The sequence below is a fragment of the Muscardinus avellanarius genome, assembly GCF_963383645.1.
Source record: "Muscardinus avellanarius genome assembly, chromosome: 2".
NCBI classification, from domain to species: domain Eukaryota; kingdom Metazoa; phylum Chordata; class Mammalia; order Rodentia; family Gliridae; genus Muscardinus; species Muscardinus avellanarius.
Window position 1 is genome coordinate 70670185 of NC_137787.1, and position 18951 is coordinate 70689135.

The 18951-nt window shown below is 37.2% G+C and overlaps 1 protein-coding gene across 1 annotated transcript in view; it reads left to right on the forward strand.

Moving 5' to 3' along the window:
• SLC38A11 (solute carrier family 38 member 11) overlaps positions 1–18951 on the forward strand; it is a gene marked incomplete at both ends in the record, with an annotated part of 36702 nt that overhangs the window by 7122 nt on the left and 10629 nt on the right. Inside the window, 4 exons of the mRNA XM_080689386.1 lie at positions 11382–11504; positions 13016–13086; positions 13733–13894; positions 16740–16852. Of these exons, the coding sequence (XP_080545512.1) occupies positions 11382–11504; positions 13016–13086; positions 13733–13894; positions 16740–16852 (469 nt within the window). The remainder of the gene's footprint in view (positions 1–11381; positions 11505–13015; positions 13087–13732; positions 13895–16739; positions 16853–18951) is intronic.

Below are 18951 nucleotides of genomic sequence, written 5' to 3' on the forward strand. Positions count from 1 at the left end.
GGACAAAAAATAATATTTGGTGGTATATCTGGATCAGGAAGGGCTTCTTGGAGGAAGGAAAAATGATCTGAATATCTTGAAAAATAAATTGGAATGTATAGGCATTACAGGCCCAGGAAAGGAACATCCACAAGTATAAAAGTATATATTCAATTGAACTGATACGCATTTAGTGTCTGTTATCTTGGTACTGTTATCAACTCTGCTTTTCAAAAGCTTAATTATAGCAACAAAAAGCTAATACATAAATTAAACATACTACTATAAATAACAATTTGGGCTAAATTTTTAATTATATAGGACCAAACTATTATAATTGAATTTTTTATTCTGAAAAGTGATTCTAAGGAACAGATCACCCCCAGCTCTCCGTTATGCCCCAGGAGAACAAGACAAAGCAGTGTTTTCCAACTCTAACTTCATATTAAAATCCCCTGAATAGCTTTAAAAACTATTGCTTTCAGGGCCCCACCTGCAGAGAATCTGACAGAATTGATTCAGGGCCTGGGCAATTGGGTTCATTATTTAACAGTTAATAATTAGTTGAACAAGGATCTAGACGCTCTTGGCTTAAAGAGATTAAAATAGTGAGTATACATCAACTGACACATTATTTCTAAAATTAAACCAGAGATTTTGTGTTGTTTTAGTCACCGTTGTGTGATTAGTTTTTATGATTCACTCTCTGCTTTTTGTCATCAATTTTGTATGCAAAATGTCATGTGAGATACTATCATGAATACAAAGAGAAATAAAATATTTCTGCTCTCAAGGGGCCTGGGTTTAGCAAAGCTAAAGCGATACAGATGACTTTAGATGAATAGGTAGCTTGAAACAGAGGAAAGAGGAAGGGGAGTGCACTTCCTGGTGGGATTACATGAATTAATGTTGCGGCCAAAGAGCTATTTAACTTCGGTTAAAAACAAAACATGCCCTATATCTTCCTCTAGCAATGATATGATATTTGAGCTAAGCCTTTGAATTTTTTCTAATGACAGGAACTATTTACTTAACTCTCTCAATATTTGGATGTTAAAGAAGTATGTTTTTAAATACTGTGCCACCTTTTATTTCTGTTTGAATACTACAGCAAACAACTTCTGTTTGTCCCTACTGACAATCAGGCTAATTAAATTCCATGTTCGGGGTTGGCATAGTAGCTAGTCACGTCAGCTTCTTTCTGAAAATATGACAGCCACAGACACTTATAATCCATAAAACATGAGAAATTCAATACACCATGTGTGGTTTTCTTCATTTTGGGTTTAGATGAATGATCAGAAAAGCTGTCATTTTTTTCCATAGGGCTTTTAAAGTGGTATTTGAAAAAGATCTTTAAACCCACAATCAGAAAAGAGGAAGGTCTATAATGGCTACTGATATTGACCCTGTTACTATGGAAACACCTTTTTAGTGGTAGTGTTTTAAAAATAAAACACAATTCAATTTCCTTTTCCATAGCTCATAGCACCATAAATTCTGCCTTTTGATGTGGTTTCAAATATCTCACAATCCAATGACTTTTTCTTTTAGGAAATTATGTTCAGTTTGATTGTATTTTCTAACCTTTGCTTTCTAAAAACCAAAATGGCAAGGCAATTTAATTGCTTTCTAGAAAGGGTGCAAGTATAAAAATGCAATAACACAGTTTCCATTTTTCTTTTTTTTCTAACTAGAGTAAGAGGCATTGTTGCAAAAATCTTCACTGTCTCATTAATATTCAACTTTTTATATTTAGAGTAGAAATTATAACATATAGTCCAAATTTGATACTATTTTTCTTCATATAGCATCTGTTTTTAGTATTTTAATCAATATTGTGGTATTTTAAACATAATTCTAATAAATATGTCTACCCCTTTACAAGCACTTATACATATGAAGTATGATTTCCCCAAGGATTTCAATTCATATTAGTTTCCTTATTTATTCTTTATCCATTATAACTATGGTATTCTACAACTTAATTCTATATATGGAGAACTAGAAGGGGTTAAAGAAAACATAAAACATGAGTAAAGTCAGAAGAAGGTACATATTTGAGGATGGGAATGATTAGATCTGACCAATACTAGCCATTGAATATTTAGATGATATATAAATTGTCCTTTTGTTGTGCAGATGACAACACAGCCTATTAACTGGTTGAAACAAAAGAGAATTTGCTAACTAACTGCAAAGCTCCAGCATAGATCTCTATTAGGTGTGATTCCACTTCAGAACCCCATTAATGAAGTCAGGCTTAGTTTTTCTTTTCTCCATCTCCTCACTCTCATTCCTGCTTTGGCTTTATTTTCCTAAAAGTTTTACTTCCTTGTGATGATATGGAAGCGCCAGTCTCAACCTACATCCATTTGAGTCCAAGTCCAGGGAAAAAAGAAAGAGCTTTCTCTTTTAGGGTATCTCCAACCTCATTCTCAGAATTTGTTCGATTGCTCCTATGGGGATCCATAATGATCACAGATGCTATCATCACAGCCTGTGCTGAGCTGCTTGGGCTTGAGCTGCTTGCTCACCCTTGGAGCTAAGAATAGGATCAGCCTACTGAAACAGCTTAACTGAAAGGAGAAAAGGGGTGGTCCCTGAAGAAATGAAAGTCATGATTCCAGGAAAAGAGAGAGTAGCAAACTATGTCACTCCAAATGATAGGTGCTTCAATCAAATAGTGTGGATGGAAATCAACTTAGAGAAAATTAAGATTTCTGTGAATGCTAGAAAATGAGTCTGGCCAATCCTCCAAGTCCATCTCCTCTTTTTTTGATGAAGAGTATCAGTGAATAGAAGTTACATGGAAAAAATTTCTTGGAGAGTAAGGGTTCAAAATACTTTTTTTTTCTACTATCAGTGATATTAAGAATTTTATAGGTCAATTCAGAAGTTGGAGCCAAAAAACCTCAATGGAATCTTGCAAGGTTGGAATTCAGAATATCATGAGCATGGTCCTTGAAAAAGACCTAGGTATTTCTTCTTGAAACAGTAGGATAAAGGTCTGGAGAGTAAAATATTTTGAAGACCACAGTAGGACATTTGAATCTTCATGCCCAGGAGCCTCTACTATTTTAAATATGAAATTAGTATCTTGGAATGTGACACAGAGCAGTTGATTCAGAATTTGAATATTTTGGTTGGTTCAATTTGAATTTTTCACCATAGGACATGAGGCAGGATCTACACAGAGGAATAAAATGATCACATTTTGTTACATTTTCTTTACTAATTAAATGTTGTCTTATATGTGTATTTTATGTCTTTTGCCATACTCTAAACACCAAGAGAACAGATATCACATTTTCTTTGTTGTATTGTATTCCCATTCATTACTCAGCAGAGTGCCTGACTGACCAAAATTTTTAAGTAATGAGACAATAAAAAATTATTGTCAATTTTTTTTGCCGGCTGTGGTGATACACACTTATAATCCCAGCATTTGGGAGGCTTAGATATGACGATCATGGTTCGAGGACAGCCTCAGCTACTTGGTGAGGTCCTTTGCAATTCAATGAGACCCTGTTCCAAAATAAAGAATAAAAAGGGGTGGCTGGGGTGTAGCTCAAAGGTAGAATGCTCCTGGGTTCCATCCCCAGTACAGAAAAAAAAATTTTTTTTCTATCTGGGTGTGGCAATATATGCCTGTGATCCAAGTACTTAGAAGGCTGAGGTGTGAAGATCTGAGGTTTGAGGCCAACCTCAGAAACATAGTGAGACCCTCAGTAATTTAGCACAACCCTGTTTCAAATAAAAATAAATAAATAAAGAGAACTGACAGGGCTGAAGTTCAGAGATATAACTGCTCTGGGTTCAATCTCCAGTACCAAAAAGCAAACAAAGCAAAAATGTTCCTAAGTTTACTTCTTTTTTGTTTTATTTATTTATTTATTTTTGTTAGTGCATTGTAGTCATATATCTTCATGGAATACAAGATGTTGGAGGCATATATGCACACATCACTTTAGCCCTTACCGAATTCCCACTCCATTCCCTCCCCCTTTCTTCCTTCTCCCTAATATGCAGAAGCTAGGGAGAAAAAGGGTCATAGGAGGAATTCTAGAAGAAGGAGAAGAAACAATAGACAAGCAAATAAGGAGGCCTAACTGGAGGAGATGGGAAGGGGGAAGAGGGGACTCACTAACATAAATGATGTACATTCACAAACTTATCAGTGTCAATCCTAAGGGTACTTCTAATGCTAGCACCATTTGCTAACTCATTTGCTAAAATACCATTTGATTTCAGATCCTACAACACTATCAGAGCTAGTGGCATGTTTTGAGAGATTGTCTACATGAAACACACACAAAACTATGGTTTGAGTTAACACAAAAATAGGCAAACCATCTGCAAGACAGTTTATACTTAGGGAGGATTAGTCCAGTCATTCCAACTGCCAGCGGTACTGGAGGATCAGCCTCAGCCTCTCACCATTAAGTCTTCATGCCACTTGTCGTTAGTCATTTTTATAAGTGGCTATCTTAGGTTTACTACCTCTCTGTTGTTTTAGTCAGAAGCCAGACTGTTCTCTGGTACAGATTCACAACCAAATCACAAAAATGGAATAGACCATTTGTCAGCCCAGTAAGAATTTGTTAAATTTCTGATGGCAGTCACTCTTCTAGGTATTTGGGCTGCAAAGATGAAGAAAGCAGTCCATGACCTTGTATCCCTATAGTTTATGGAATAGTCCTATAAAAGATAACATCAATATAATATGTAGTAGAATTATGGGCAGGTGCCGTGGAGACGAGAAAGGGCCCTAACCCAACCTGTGTAGGCAGATAATATTTCAGGATAAAACAATGTGTGGTCTGATGCTTGAAAAAACACACAGGCATTGGATAAATAAAAATGAGAGATGTGAGTGATAGGGCGAAGTCAGAGGTACTGTTAGCAGAAATGTGTGAGTCCCAGAAATGTGTCATAGGTAATAGCAGAGAAAAACATGAACAGAAAATATATGTTGCCATTGTTTGGGGGAGTTAACATATAAAAATAAAATTTGTGCTACTCTGTTCTATATAGCTTGTTCCCCGACTCTCATCCTTGGGCTTCCTATTATCCCCTTCTTTTATCAGAGATCCTCTATCTAGGATCCTTTAAAATTTTTCTCAAATATTCTATATGCTTTTATGTTGTTCCTCAAATATATTTTATATGATTTTAACCATTATCATGTCTTCATATTATCACTTTGGAAAAATTGCTGAAGATGGTTTTGTCCTTACCCACTGTCTTAGTCGATTTTTGCTGATAAAACAAAACATGATGAACTGTATAAAGAATAGAAATTTATTTCTCACAGTTGGGAGGCTAAGTCAAGACACAGGCATTCAGTGTCTGGTGAGGGCTGCTCTCCCTGCTTCCAAGATGGCGTATTGAGCTCTTCTCCCTCTAGGGGTGACAAACACTGTGTTTTTACAAGGTGAAAGGGATGAAAGGGTAAAAAAAATGGCTGAACTTACTTCTTCAAGTCTTTTTATAAATTTGCTAATTCTACCCATGAGAGTTACTCATGGCCTGAGTAACCCGCATTATTTATAAAAATTATAATAATTTATAAAAATTAGTAAACTTTTATAAATTTGCTAATTATACCCATGAGGGTTACTATTGTACAACAGTATTACGATGTGGGGCTTTTTGGAGGTGAATAGTATTTTGAATTGCTAGGCTTCACATGTGCTGAGCAAATACTCTACCACTGAGCTATACCTCCTGCCTACAACGTGTATTTTTGAGGTAAATAATCCCTTAAACCCTAGAACCTACTGACTCTCCACTTCTCCATCACCCTCAGGTATATAACCTCTGACTTTAAGAAGTAGCTAGAGATTTGGTGATTCTAGGTTGACAGTATGGCTAGAGTATAAAAGGAAATGAGCATGTGTTTAGCAGAGGCCAAGATAAAAGGAAAGCTTTAGGTGTAGTGTTTAGAAACTTGGACCTGTACTTTAGTAGATGGGTACTGACAATCCTCAAGCAGATGAGTGGCCAAATCAAGTCTCCATTTAACAAGACTTCTCTTGAAGCAGATGTGAGGACAGATGGTAGTATAGCCAGACACCGTAGTGCACACCTGCAATTCCAGTATTTGGGAAACAAGGACAGGAAGATCACAGGTTCAAAGCTAGCCTCAGCAACTTAGAAAGACTCTGTTTCAAAATAAAAAATAAAAAGAAAAAAGAAAGGCTGGGGCATATAGAACATCCCTGGGTTCAATCCCCAGTGAGGTGAGGGGTAGGAGAGAAAGAGAGAGACTCTCTATACAAGTGTCCAGGAGGCAAAAGACAAAAAAAGTTTAAGGACAAGGTTGGTAGAAATTAAGAGGATAATAAAAAATCCAGTAAGACTCAATGACTAATTGAATGAGGGGATTTAGGGAGCAGGAGTCACTTAGGGCATGGGTAATACCAAGGCTTTCAGCTTAGATAACTAGATTTGTAGATGGTCCAGAACTCACCACCAGAGGGAGAAAATGGAAGTGTGTCCACTCAACTAGCATGTGTTCAATGACTGCTACTGCAGTCACAATTAGCATTTATTAAACACTGCTAGGAGCCAAGCATGGTGATACACACTTGTAATCCCAGTACTTGGGAAGCTGAGACAGGAGGATCGTAGGTCCAAAGCCAAGCCTCGGCAAAGTAGTGAGGTGCTAAGAAACCTAGTGAGACCTTGCTTTTAAATTAAAAAAAAAAAAAAATGAGCTGGAGGTGTAGCTTGGAGGTAGAATGCCTCTAGGTTCAATCCCTAGAACCTAAATAAATAAATAAATAAATAAATAAATAAATAAATAAATAAAAAATGAGTGTGAGAGGAGTCACTCTTCTAGGTTCTGGGCTGTGAAAACAAATGTACTTTAGTCATTTTCTTTTGATTTTATAGTTTATTGATGGTGGAATGGGCAAATGAGCACATAAAAAATAATCTCAGTATACTTTCTAAATTTTTATTTATTTATTTATTTATTTATTTATTTATTGGTGGTACTGGGGTTCCTGGAAACCCTTCTACTTCCAGGCTACACTCCCACACCTACTTTTTATATTTTTATTTGGAAACAGGGTCTCCTAAGCCAGCACAGCTGGCTTCGAACCTGCACGATCCTCCTGTCTCCGCCTCCCAAGCACGGTGATTACAAGTGTGTGCCTCCACGCCTGGCTAAATTTATTTTTTAAGAGATGGAGTCCTGCTGAGCACAGTAATGCACACACCTGTAATCCCAGTACCTGGGAGGCTGGAGACAGGAGGACCACAGGTTTGAGGCCAGTGTCTGCTCACTTAGCAATAGCCTGTTTCAAAATAAAAATAAAATAGGGCTGGGGATATAGCTCAGTGGTAGAATGCTTCTGGGCTCAGTCCCCAATAGGAGAAAGAAAGAAAGAAAGAAAGAAAGAAAGAAAGAAAGAAAGAAAGAAAGAAAGAAAGAAAGAAAGAAAGAAAGAAAGAAAGAAGAAAGAAAGAAAGGAAGAAAGAAAGAAAGAGGGAGAAAGAAAGGAAAGAAGGAAGGAAGAATAAAATAACAGGAAAGAAAAGAGAGAGAGAGTGCTAGAGTCTCAATGTGTTGCCCAGGCTAACAAACTTCTGGGTGCAAGCAGTCCTATTCAGCCTCCCAAGTATCTGGTAAGACTATAAACATGCCCCACTATGCCCAGCTACTCAATAGACTGTGTAATCGACGGATGAGCAGGTATTCTGAGAATGTAGAGTACAAGACCTTTAGGTTATATATCAGGATAGAAAAGAAAGCAGACTTTAGGAAAATAGGTTTCTTAATATTTTGATATCTTGATATTGTGAATTCTTTGTCAGAGGCAGAGAATGGACAAGAAAGAGTTGGCAGAGGAATAGGTGACAAAAAAAAAAAAAAACAGTAGGAGATAATAAGAATCAGAAGAAGTTGTCCCAAATGACAAACAAGAAACACACTTAATATTTATGGCATCAGAACTTTTCTATGATTTACAAAGACCAAAATTAAATTTTGGCTAAGAAAATCAGTAAAAAGTTTTGTTCAAATTTTAAATCAAAATCAACTTTTAAAAAATTTATTTTGGCCAGGCATGGTGGCACATGCCCATAATCCCAGTACTTGGGAGACTGAGATAGGAGAAGGATCACAGGTTCACAGCCAATCTCAGCCACTTAGTGAGGCCTTCAGCAACTTACTAAGAAAGACCTTGTTTGTTTCAAACTAAAAAATAAAAAGGGAGGGAGATGAATAGAGTGCAAAATTATGGGAAATGCACACAATGGAATTCTATTCCGCTATAAAGAAGAATAAAATAATAGCATTTGCAAGAAAATGGAAGGAACTGGAGAACATTATGTTAAGTGAGATTAGTCAAGCACAGAAAGAGAAGGGACATATGTTTTCTCTAATATGCCCAAGCTAGGGAGTAGTGGTAATACCAGGAGGACTCCAGATGATGGAGGAAAAATCTCAGCAAAGCTTGAATGGAAAGATAGGAAAGCTGAGGTTCAATGAAGGAGCTACATACAAATATGTGTAAATATATATATATATATATCATGGTTAACCTGGATACTATTGGGAGGGAGGAAGGGAAATGGGGGGGGGGAAGGGCATGAAGCACAATCTAAATGTACACCACTTTCAATATGTTCCACTTATAAAAATGAAAATTAACAAAAAAAATCAAATATACCAGATCCACAGATACTTGAAATTAATTAAGTAAAATCACTGCCAACTTAACACCTTTGCTTCTTCATGATCCATCCGTTCTTTGTCCATTTCACTCCTCCTTCTATGCCTGAAGGTGATATCTAAATAAAAACATTTTGTTCTGAAAAATAAAAAGGGAGGGTTATGTGGCTCAAAGGTAGAATTCCCCTGGCTTCAATCCCCAGTAACACACACACACACACACACACACACACACACACACACAATTTTTTTAATCATTGGATCCATTTTGGTGTTTAGATTGACACACAAGAAGAATATTCTTGAACAGCTTTCTGTGTTCATGCCATTGTCTATAAAACCAAATCTAACACAAGCAAGCTGAACGCGAGGAAGTGGCAGAGAACTGCTATCTGCTGACGCCAGGGCTGGGGAAGTGGTCAGGTCTGCCTGTCACTAATAGCTTGTGGTGTGACAGGAAGCGTGGGGCCTCTGTGCACCACCGAGAGCACTTAACTCGCAGCTGTGGCTGATTGAAGAGGTCAATATTGAAAACTTTCACAATAAAAATCCAGCCTCGGCCAGGACTGTATAATTGGGAAGGCGCCTCTGCCTAGCCAAAAAGAATCTGGGCATTGCATCACAGCAAGACATGAGTTTGTTTGATCCTCCCAATCCAGAAGTCTAATGTTCTAAGGCTCAGGCGCAACCACCCTAGAGTTTGTTTTAATCAGTGTAAAGACTGACAGTATAGCGGTAGGACTTACTTCGTACTATGTAGCCTTAAAGCTACTCAGCTATTATGAAGAAAGGTGGGGGGGTATTACAAAATAAGATGGAAAGCCTAAATCCAAGAATCCAAACTGAGATAATTTTGCAAAATGAATTTAACTTCCCTAAATCTCCCCATCCCTAGCTCTTTCTCCTTCACACACAGAGATAAGTTTCTTAACGTACGTAGGGCAGCCAGATTTGATGGCACATGCTTGGAATGGCAGTATTTGGGAGGCTGAGTCAGAAGGATCGCAAGTTTACAGCCAGCCTCAGCAACCTATTGAGGCCCTGCACAACTTAATGAGACCCTGGTTCAAAATAAAAAATAAAAAATAAAATAGGGTTGGGGGTGTATCTTAGACGTAGAATGCTCCTGGGTTAAATCCCTAGTAACACACACACACACACACACACACACACACACATACACACACACACACACGATGGGGTGTAGCTCAGTGGTGAATGTTCTTAGTAGAGGTCCTTTATGTGGAGTAGAGGGGAGGGATGGATCCTGAGGAATTAATTCCAGGGCATTCTATCCTGGAGATACAATCCCAGCCCTTTTTAATTTTTTGTTTGTTTGTTTTGCAACAAGGTATTTTTAGGTTGCTGATAGTTTTATAAAGCTTCTGAGGCTGGTCTCAAACCTTCAGTCTTTTTGTTTCAACCTCGTAAGTACTGAGATTACAGGTGCGCCTCACCACTATGCCCATTTTGAAGTCCTTCTTAGTCCTTTATGTGTGTATTGCCCTGGCTTCAATCCTCAGCACCAAACAACAAAAGAAAAAAACAAAAACAACGCAAAACAAAATCCCAGCTAAGTACCTGCTTAGAGTTTTGAAGGGAAGAGAAGCAATCATTCTTTTTAAAGTATTTCCCATGCTAAGGCTGAAAGCTGCCATAAACCAGTACCTAATTGATCTTTCTTCTTTCTACATATTATAATGCATGGAGACAGACAATATGTTTTAAAATTAAGTGCTTATGAGCCAGCATGGTGGTACACACCAGTAATCCCAATAGTAAGGAGGCTGAGACAGGAGGATTACAGGTTTGAGGCCAGTGTGTAGTAACTCAGTGAGACCTTGTTTCAAAATAAAAAATAGTGTTTTTTTAAAAGGGCTGGGAGTATAGCTCAGTGAAAGAACACCCCAGAGTTCAATGGCCAAAACCCCTCCTCCCCCACACAAATTAAATACTTACATTCCTCTTCTTGAACACTGTCTCTTTTTTTCTATTTCCTACAGGTTATACCTGCTTTCAGGTTTGCTTTTAACCAGTTTAGCTGAGTGTCCTGTTTAGCCTCTGTATTTGATCATTTTGGTTACTCCCCTTCCAAATGCTCAAACATAAAGTGATCTGTCCATCTTACTGTTATTTTTCCTGTAGTCCTCCTTCCCAGAGCCTTCTGCTCTTGTGCCTTTCTCAGACAGCCTGAAGTTTGTGTGCTCCCAGTCCTCACAGGCCCACCGCCTCCCCGTGGAGCTATTTGTTGCTGGAGCTTAGTACTAGGCTATTTTATAAATGACCAGAAAGCCATACATATTCAGTCTCTTTCCCTAGATTTAGATACATGTAATTCCCCATCTGCAGCATCTTTTTCAGTACTTTCCATTTCAAAAATTACCACTATTAAGATGATCAGGAAAAAAATCTAAAATAATCTCCAGGTATTGCTACACACTCTAGAAATATGCTGAAGGATATATATAGAGAGAGATCAGGAAATTAAGTGAAAGGAAAAAAAAACTGAAACTCCAACACTTACATGTTTCTTACTAACATAAGATTTAAAAGTAGGATGCCATCACAATCTGTTCTGGGGGGCGGGGGGGGATAGTATTTTTCACATGCAACAACCCTATCAGAGAAAGCATATCATTTAGAATATAATAGAAATGTAGACAATCTTCAAATTTCCACAATGGTTACTACTGCCTGCTCGAAATCGTTTTTTAAGGGCGGTGTACAAAATATGTGGGTTTTCCACATTGCCACTGGGATTTGGCAGGCACGGGGCTCTTTGCACGCTGACTGCAGTTAGAGCAGCAGAGGCAGCAGGTGGCAGCAGCTCCCGCTCTAAGTGCGGGAAGAGGCCAGTGCTCTCACAGTCGGAGGCCCAGCCCAGCCGCCTTCTCTAGGCTGCTCCTTGGCTTCCAACTCTTCATTTCACAGGTGGAAAGAAAGGTGTTAGAATGCACAAACTCCACAATCTGGCAGAACCAACATAAATTTTTCATGTCTTATTTACACAGAGAATGAATAACACATTTATGACAAGTGGATTTTAAAGTTTGGAATCCCGCTTTTGCATTTAGAAGCCCAGTGCCTTGACACCTTCTAGGCTGCTTCCCCTGTCTTCTGTTTTCATTCACACCTTTTCTTTCTAAGAAGAAAATACTGTTAGACTTTTTTTTGCTACCTTTTTATTAAATAGCAGGGGACAATAATAAAATAATTAATAAACAATGACGCTAAAACTAATGACCATCTTTTGAACACGTACTATGTTGCAGTCTCTCTTCTTCAAGTATTACATATCTATTTAATTTTATGAAAATAACAAGTAAAGAAATACAGACAATCTTCAGACTTCCACAATGATTACTACTGCCTGCTTGAAATCGGTTTTTAAGGGTGGTGTACAACATGTGTGGGTTTCCCGCAGTGATTCCACATTGCCTAGAGTCACACAGTTAATAAACAGAAGAGATCAGAAGAACATAGGCTTTCCATTTGCCCTTAAAGCCTGCGGGAGGGGATATTTATACCGTACATAAATCCCTGCTGATAGGGAATATTTCAGTTTCACTAGGACATAAATTCTTCAAGGACTGTGAACTGTTAATATTTACTAAACTCCTCTTGAGACCCAAATCTCTAGGAGGAAATTTGGGGACATTGACAAAAAATTCAGCATGGAAATAAATATTGGCTAGAACAGACCAAGAAGATGCACCTCAATTCCCTCACTTATTTGTCTGTGAAATCTTGGCAAGTTATATCATCACTCAGGCATTGACTTTCCTTCTGTGTTGAGTATCATCACTCAACACGGAAGGAAATAATACTCAAATGTTTTTGAAAAATTAAATGAAATAACACAGAGGACTTCCCAAGACATAGTCCATACATCCTCACTTAGAATTAGTTCATATCCATCTCCCTCTAAAAATTGCAGTGCCTACTAAATTTACTTTGGGTAGGTAGAGCATGAAGAAATAGAGGGGAATAAAGGGCATTATTTAGACATTAATTTTATATCTTCCAAAATGAGTATCTCAAGTGACAATGAGTGTTTATTGTTAAATTGATGAACAAATAAACAAATCCACAAAATTACAGTCTGTGGATGCAAAAAAAAAAAAAAGGATCTGTACAAGTATTTGATTTGCATTTTAGATGACTGGGGTTAAGATAACATTGATGTCCCCAGGAAATTTATTCATGACTGAATAAAATTAATGGGGGCCCCTTATTAATTTTTTGGCATTGAGGTACTCAATTTTTATTTGTGACGCCATTTTGTGGTCTCTAATAGAGGTATGCTTGCATTGGTTTAATGATGTATCAAATTAACTGATTCTGTTCTAGACCAAAAACAGAAGATGCGTGGGTATTTGCAAAGCCCAATGCCATCCAGGCTGTTGGGGTTATGTCTTTTGGTGAGTACATGGCTTCAAAGGTCCTTTCCCAGCATGGAGTCATCTATTCCATGAAAAATTGTTGCTTCATATTTTTCTGAATAGCAGATGTCCTAAGTTTTTTAATTTCCTATTAGCAGCATATGATCAAGCTTTGCCAGTATGAAATTAGATTCAAACTTTTCCCACTCTTCACTAAAATTTGCTTCAATTTAGATGAATCTGGTTCTTGTGTAGAAAACTCATTATGATTATCTCCTTAACTTGGAAGTCTAGCAGATTTTAGGGACTTCTTCAAAACCTTACACACAAAGTATTACAAATGGCTAGATGTTTAAGCTACTCAGTATCCCAGATGGCAAATGAAGCAATGCACTGATGGTATTGTTTAGATTTTCCTTAAGATGGGAAGGGTTATTTGAAAGAGGAAAGTGAAAGAGGAAGTTGAATTGGCCTGGCTGTTTTCAAGGCATGAAGACAACATGAACCTGATGTGAATGAACTTTCTCATTCCTAGACTTAGAAGAAAATTCATTTTCTGGTATATTGAATAAATTAATATATTCAAGCATCAGATGACTGACATTCTATACAGTAGCATGTGTTTCTAAATTTTCAGAATTAAAAAAATGGGCTTACTTTAATAGTTCTTTTGTTTTAATTACAGCATTTATTTGCCACCATAACTGTTTCTTAGTTTATGGTTCCTTGGAAGAACCCACAGTTGCTAAGTGGTCCCGTATTGTCCATATGTCCGTCTTGGTTTCTATCATTATCTGCATGTTCTTTGCTACGTGTGGATACTTGACCTTCACAGGCTTCACTCAAGGTAAAATGAGAGATTCGGCTACATTATATATTGGTTTGGGTGTGCACTGGTACCGGTATATCCAGAGTTCTACTGGATTTTTGATAGGAGTCTACCCAGTGTTTTATTTGGAGTAAACATTCCTCTATCATCTGTTACTTTCTGGCCTCTTTGCTGGCCTGTTATTTTTTTCCTTCTGTACTACTGAACTTAGTTCTATAGACTGTACACACTTCTATGCTTTTACTTCCAAGCACATGAATCCAGGCTCAGGCCATCCCCACTCCAATTCCCCTGGTGCTTTTATATTCAAAGATACCAAAGGTCTCCTGCTGCTCAAAGGCAAGAGCATTCTTGGTTCTGGTTCTCCTGATTCTTCCTGAATCACTGAAGAACCAACACTGAACATCCTTTCTTTGTTCAAACTTTCTTCCCTTGGAGGACAGAGTACTACTTTACTATTGTTTCTGTGTTGATTTTTTTTCTTTTTTCTCTGTAAACGCTCTGATCCCCCACCACCACCATACCTAAATGATTAGGCAAGTTGCCTATCTTTCTATCAACACATTTTCTGGATGCTTTTATCAACTTAATTCTAGTCCAGACCTTTCTTTTCATGTCCAGGCTGTAGGAAATTTCTACTTAATTGTATTGTTCTTGTCTTAAAATTCTTCTTTCCCATAAAGCCAATCTTTTCCCTCCACCCTTCCAAAGCTAGTTCTCTTTTCTTGGATCCACCCAGTCCCAACAACTGAATGTTCCTCTCTTATACTTCCTTGACCTTTACTTCAGTCATCCATTTAGTGTAATATTCAGGGTAGTGTGACAGCGGACTAAATGCTGGGATTCCTGTATATCACAGCTTGGGCAGGTCTGATATCTCATTCGACCTTCAAACAACCCTTTGAAGGTAAGTGGAATAACTAGTTCCACCTCCTCTTAAAACATGAAGAGGTGCAGTAACTTGCCTATACAGACTGGTGACAAACCAGAAAACAAGTCTTCTGACGTCCAGATCCAGTTTTCTTTCCATTCTCTTTCTACCTCCCCCATTTTGGCTAACTATGACCTACTAAACACTGTCTCATAGCCCCAAGCTCCTTTGGGCTTAGTTTTCTTTAACAACAGAATGTTCTTGGGAGAATGGCTGCCTTGATTTGAATAGAGGTTACAGGTCATTATGATTATACAAAGATATTTTTCAGGAAATGAAGAAGATGGCTTAAAAAACAATGATTATCATGATATCAATGCAAGCAAAACTATAATACTTTTATGTGCTGGTAGAGTGTAGTTAAAAGTGACCTTGAATTTCTTGATAAAAGCAGTATTTCGAAACACTGCCATGTCTCACTATTGCTGCATAGTTTGCCAAGATGAATGGCCTAAGGACTCTGGTCTGCAGAGGACCTTGGGTTTTAAATGCCTCTTCAGTAAACTATAAACTTTTTTTCGGTAGTCACACCTTCCTAGTGTTTTTATCAGTGGTAATTGGCCAGGTATAATTAAATCCTTTTATAACAAAGCTCACAGGTGCTTTATGTCCTTGTCCTTATTTTTCCCCTCACTATGACTTCCTAAAATACATTTAGATTTGAGCTGGAATTGTTGACCTTGTGTCTTCTAGCCATTTCTCCTTTGTCAAATCTGGTCTTGTTCTTTTTTTCTCCCTTTTTCAGTAGATAAATTCCAGCTTGTGAGGCAACAGGAACTCTAGATTCTTTCTGGCATTCCCATTGACTTTTGAAAAAATGCAGGCCACATATTAGTAGAGGTTAGTGAACAGGAGAATGTCAGTCCTTTGTGTTTCAGAGTGCTAGAACCTTTTCAGTCAATTTTGAAGCAGTTCTCTGCCACTATTGAGGTGTCCTGCCCCAAAGGGACATTAGAAGTAATGTACATTTGGTTTAGTTGATGGGGGGGGACACTTAAAATATTAAGAAGAGGCAAGTCAGTTACTGTATTTAGCATTTTAATGATAAAAATATAAAGGGTTTTTTGTTTTCTTTTTAAACAGTATAGCGAAATGTGTGGTTTTGGTCTAATTTTTTATTCAGTATAGTTGAAAAAGGTAACCGTAATCTTCAAGTGTAAGCATGTCATATTCAGGAAATAAGCAGGTCCAAATGCTATGTTTTAGCATTGGTGTTTTTTGCTGACCTGATTTCTATGCCCTCATTTAGATTTTTATATTTCTTCATCAATTTCAGAAACCATACAGGATCCGAATAAGAACTGGTTTAAGGTCTATGAGGTCCATTTTAGTTCGAAACATTCAGTTTTGGAACAGTGCCTTTATATTTAGGCACTTCAAGATGGCATGTAAGAAAATATATGTTTGGAATTCCTTGGTGTGGTCTCAAGTTTGTGATTAATCCCTATAGCCTGATGTGCAGGAAATTCAAGTCCCCAGATGTAGTGCTTTATTTTTCTCTTCAGGATTGTCCTTGATCCTAAGAATAGCATTTCAAAAGGAAATTTGTTTATTTTGACAGACTTTTCTTATAATATAGTCACTTACCAGAAACAAAGGCCAGAAGCAAATTTACAAACCTATTACACAAAAATTTAGTGAGTTGATTCTTATGTAAGAAGACAATGGATAAAATATTTTTCAGAAGTTGATACAACTTTGAGGCAAACCTACTGAAAACAAACAATGAAACTAGCATAAAAACAATTGCTGTTTAATTTATGTTCAATTAGAAAAAGTACCATTTTTAATATCAGTAAGAACGTATATGGTTACTGAACGTAAAAGCATTTAGATATAGATCTTTACCTATGCAATAAATAATACCTAATTTATTATCTGACCCAAATATCCAGTGTCCAGTCGATAAATCCACTTTATTTTATTCCTTAGGGGACTTATTTGAAAACTATTGCAGAAGTGATGACCTGGTCACCTTCGGAAGGTTTTGCTATGGGATCACTGTCATTTCCACATACCCGATCGAATGCTTTGTGACTAGGGAGGTAAAAACCATTCCTTTTCCATTTTCTAATACATTAAAATGCTAAATACAGGTTATCACTCTACTATATTCAGCTTAGGAAGCTTTACAAATAATTATGTTATGTGAATTACCAAGTACATGATAAGCAATATAATTTAGAAAATTTTCTTCTTCAACCAACCATTAAAAATATAGAATTTATATTAAAATGTTCATAAGATAATGGTCTCAAAAGTTGGATTTGAAAATTAGGTTTGTTGGTTTGGTGTACATTACCATATGGACAAATATTTATACAACTACATTCCAAAGAGAATGCCACCCTTTAGTACAGACAAACAAAAGTAGTTAACTATTTATTTATTTTTTAGTACTAGAGGTCAAACTAAAGGCTCAGGCATGATAGATAAGAGCACTAGCACTGAACTATTCCCATCCCTTTTTTTTTTTTTTTTTTTTTTTTTTGGCAGTACTGGGGTTCCTGGAAACCCTTTTACCTCTGGCCTACACTCCCAGACCTATTTTTTTTTTAATGTGGAAACAGGGTCTCTTAAGCCAGCAAGGCTGGCTCCGAACCAGCATGATCCTCCTGTCTCCGCCTCCCAAGCGCGGGGATTACAAGCGTGCACCACCACGCCCGACCCCATCCCTTTTTAATTTTTATTTTGAGACAGGGTTTTACTAAGTTGACAGTGCTGGCTTCAAACTTGTGATCCTCCTGATTCAGCTTCCAAAGTCGCTGGCATTAGAGGCATATGGTACTATATGTCTCTTAATTGTTGGCTTTTCTATAAAGAAATTAAGTACCAAGGCTTAAAAAATATTTTTTTAAATTGACATTTTCTTAAGATGTTTTAAAGTCAATGTGTATGAAAGGCACTATGGATAAGATTCAGTTTGCCAGACATGGTAGCACATGTTTATAATCCCAGTACTTGGGAGGCTGAGAAAAGAGGATCCTAGGTTCGAAGCCAGCTTTGTCAACTTAGTAAGGCCCTCCGTAATTTAATGAGACCTTTTTTCCAAATAAGAATTAAAATCGGTCTGGGGGTATAACTTGGAGGAAGAATGCCTCCAGGTTCAATCGCCGGTACAAAAAAAAAAAAAAAAATCAGTTTTTTTTCTTTTTAGCTTTTAAAAATAAAAATATCAAAAAATTAAAATAGAAATAGAAAATAAAATATCTTATATTCTATGGGGAAATCAAAATTCAACTTAAGCCTATAATTTTATAGATATATTCCATTTGCATGTTTATATGTATACATTTTATATAACATATACAATAATATAAGTAATAACATAAAATGTATATGCAGATTATATATATATAAATAATACAATGTATTATTTTATAGGTTTAATTTATAAATTTCATTCTAAATTATATCACATAGCCCATCTGGATTTGTAGGGAAAGATTAGCTGAAAAAGAATGTGTTCTTTTGGCGCAAAATTGGATAACATGGCCTGTGGGGAACCCATCGACTGCCATCTAAACACCCACTGTACTGGCTAGCAGCAAAACATGATCCTGCTTCACAGTAGTTCTTTCAGGAGTCACACTGAAAAGGGCTTAGTTGAGGATCTTTTCCTAGAGGCTGTTTACACAGTGCACCATGTGAATGAGTCTAATGTATGAAGGGAAATGTCTACAGAACTTTAAGTACACTAAGTAATCAGCAGGCTTCTCAAGGCAGCCGGCGCTCACCACAGGCCAGTTCTGGAAATAAGGCGCAGCACAGGGACGGGGAAGAGGGACAAAGGGACAATGTCAGCACCATGCATGGGTTCCATCATTAGCCTTTCTGCTTACTTACAAATGTACAATTCAAGGGCCAGTTCTCTCCCTTTACTAGAAAGGAGAAGTAGAATGAAGTAGCTCTACTTCAGGCAGAAATTTCAAATGCAACAGCCTTTCAAAAAGTTGCGAACTATTTTTAGAACAGGAAATGGTATTCTTTCAGTGTCTTTCCAGTACTTTAGGTTCAGATTTGATCTCTAGATTAGCCAAAACAAATGGTGAATTCTCATGTGGTTTCTGATAAACTGCCTATGTATGGGCTGAGTCACTTCACCTATTCAGCTGCTGTCTTTAGTACTTAGAACTTGTTTCCT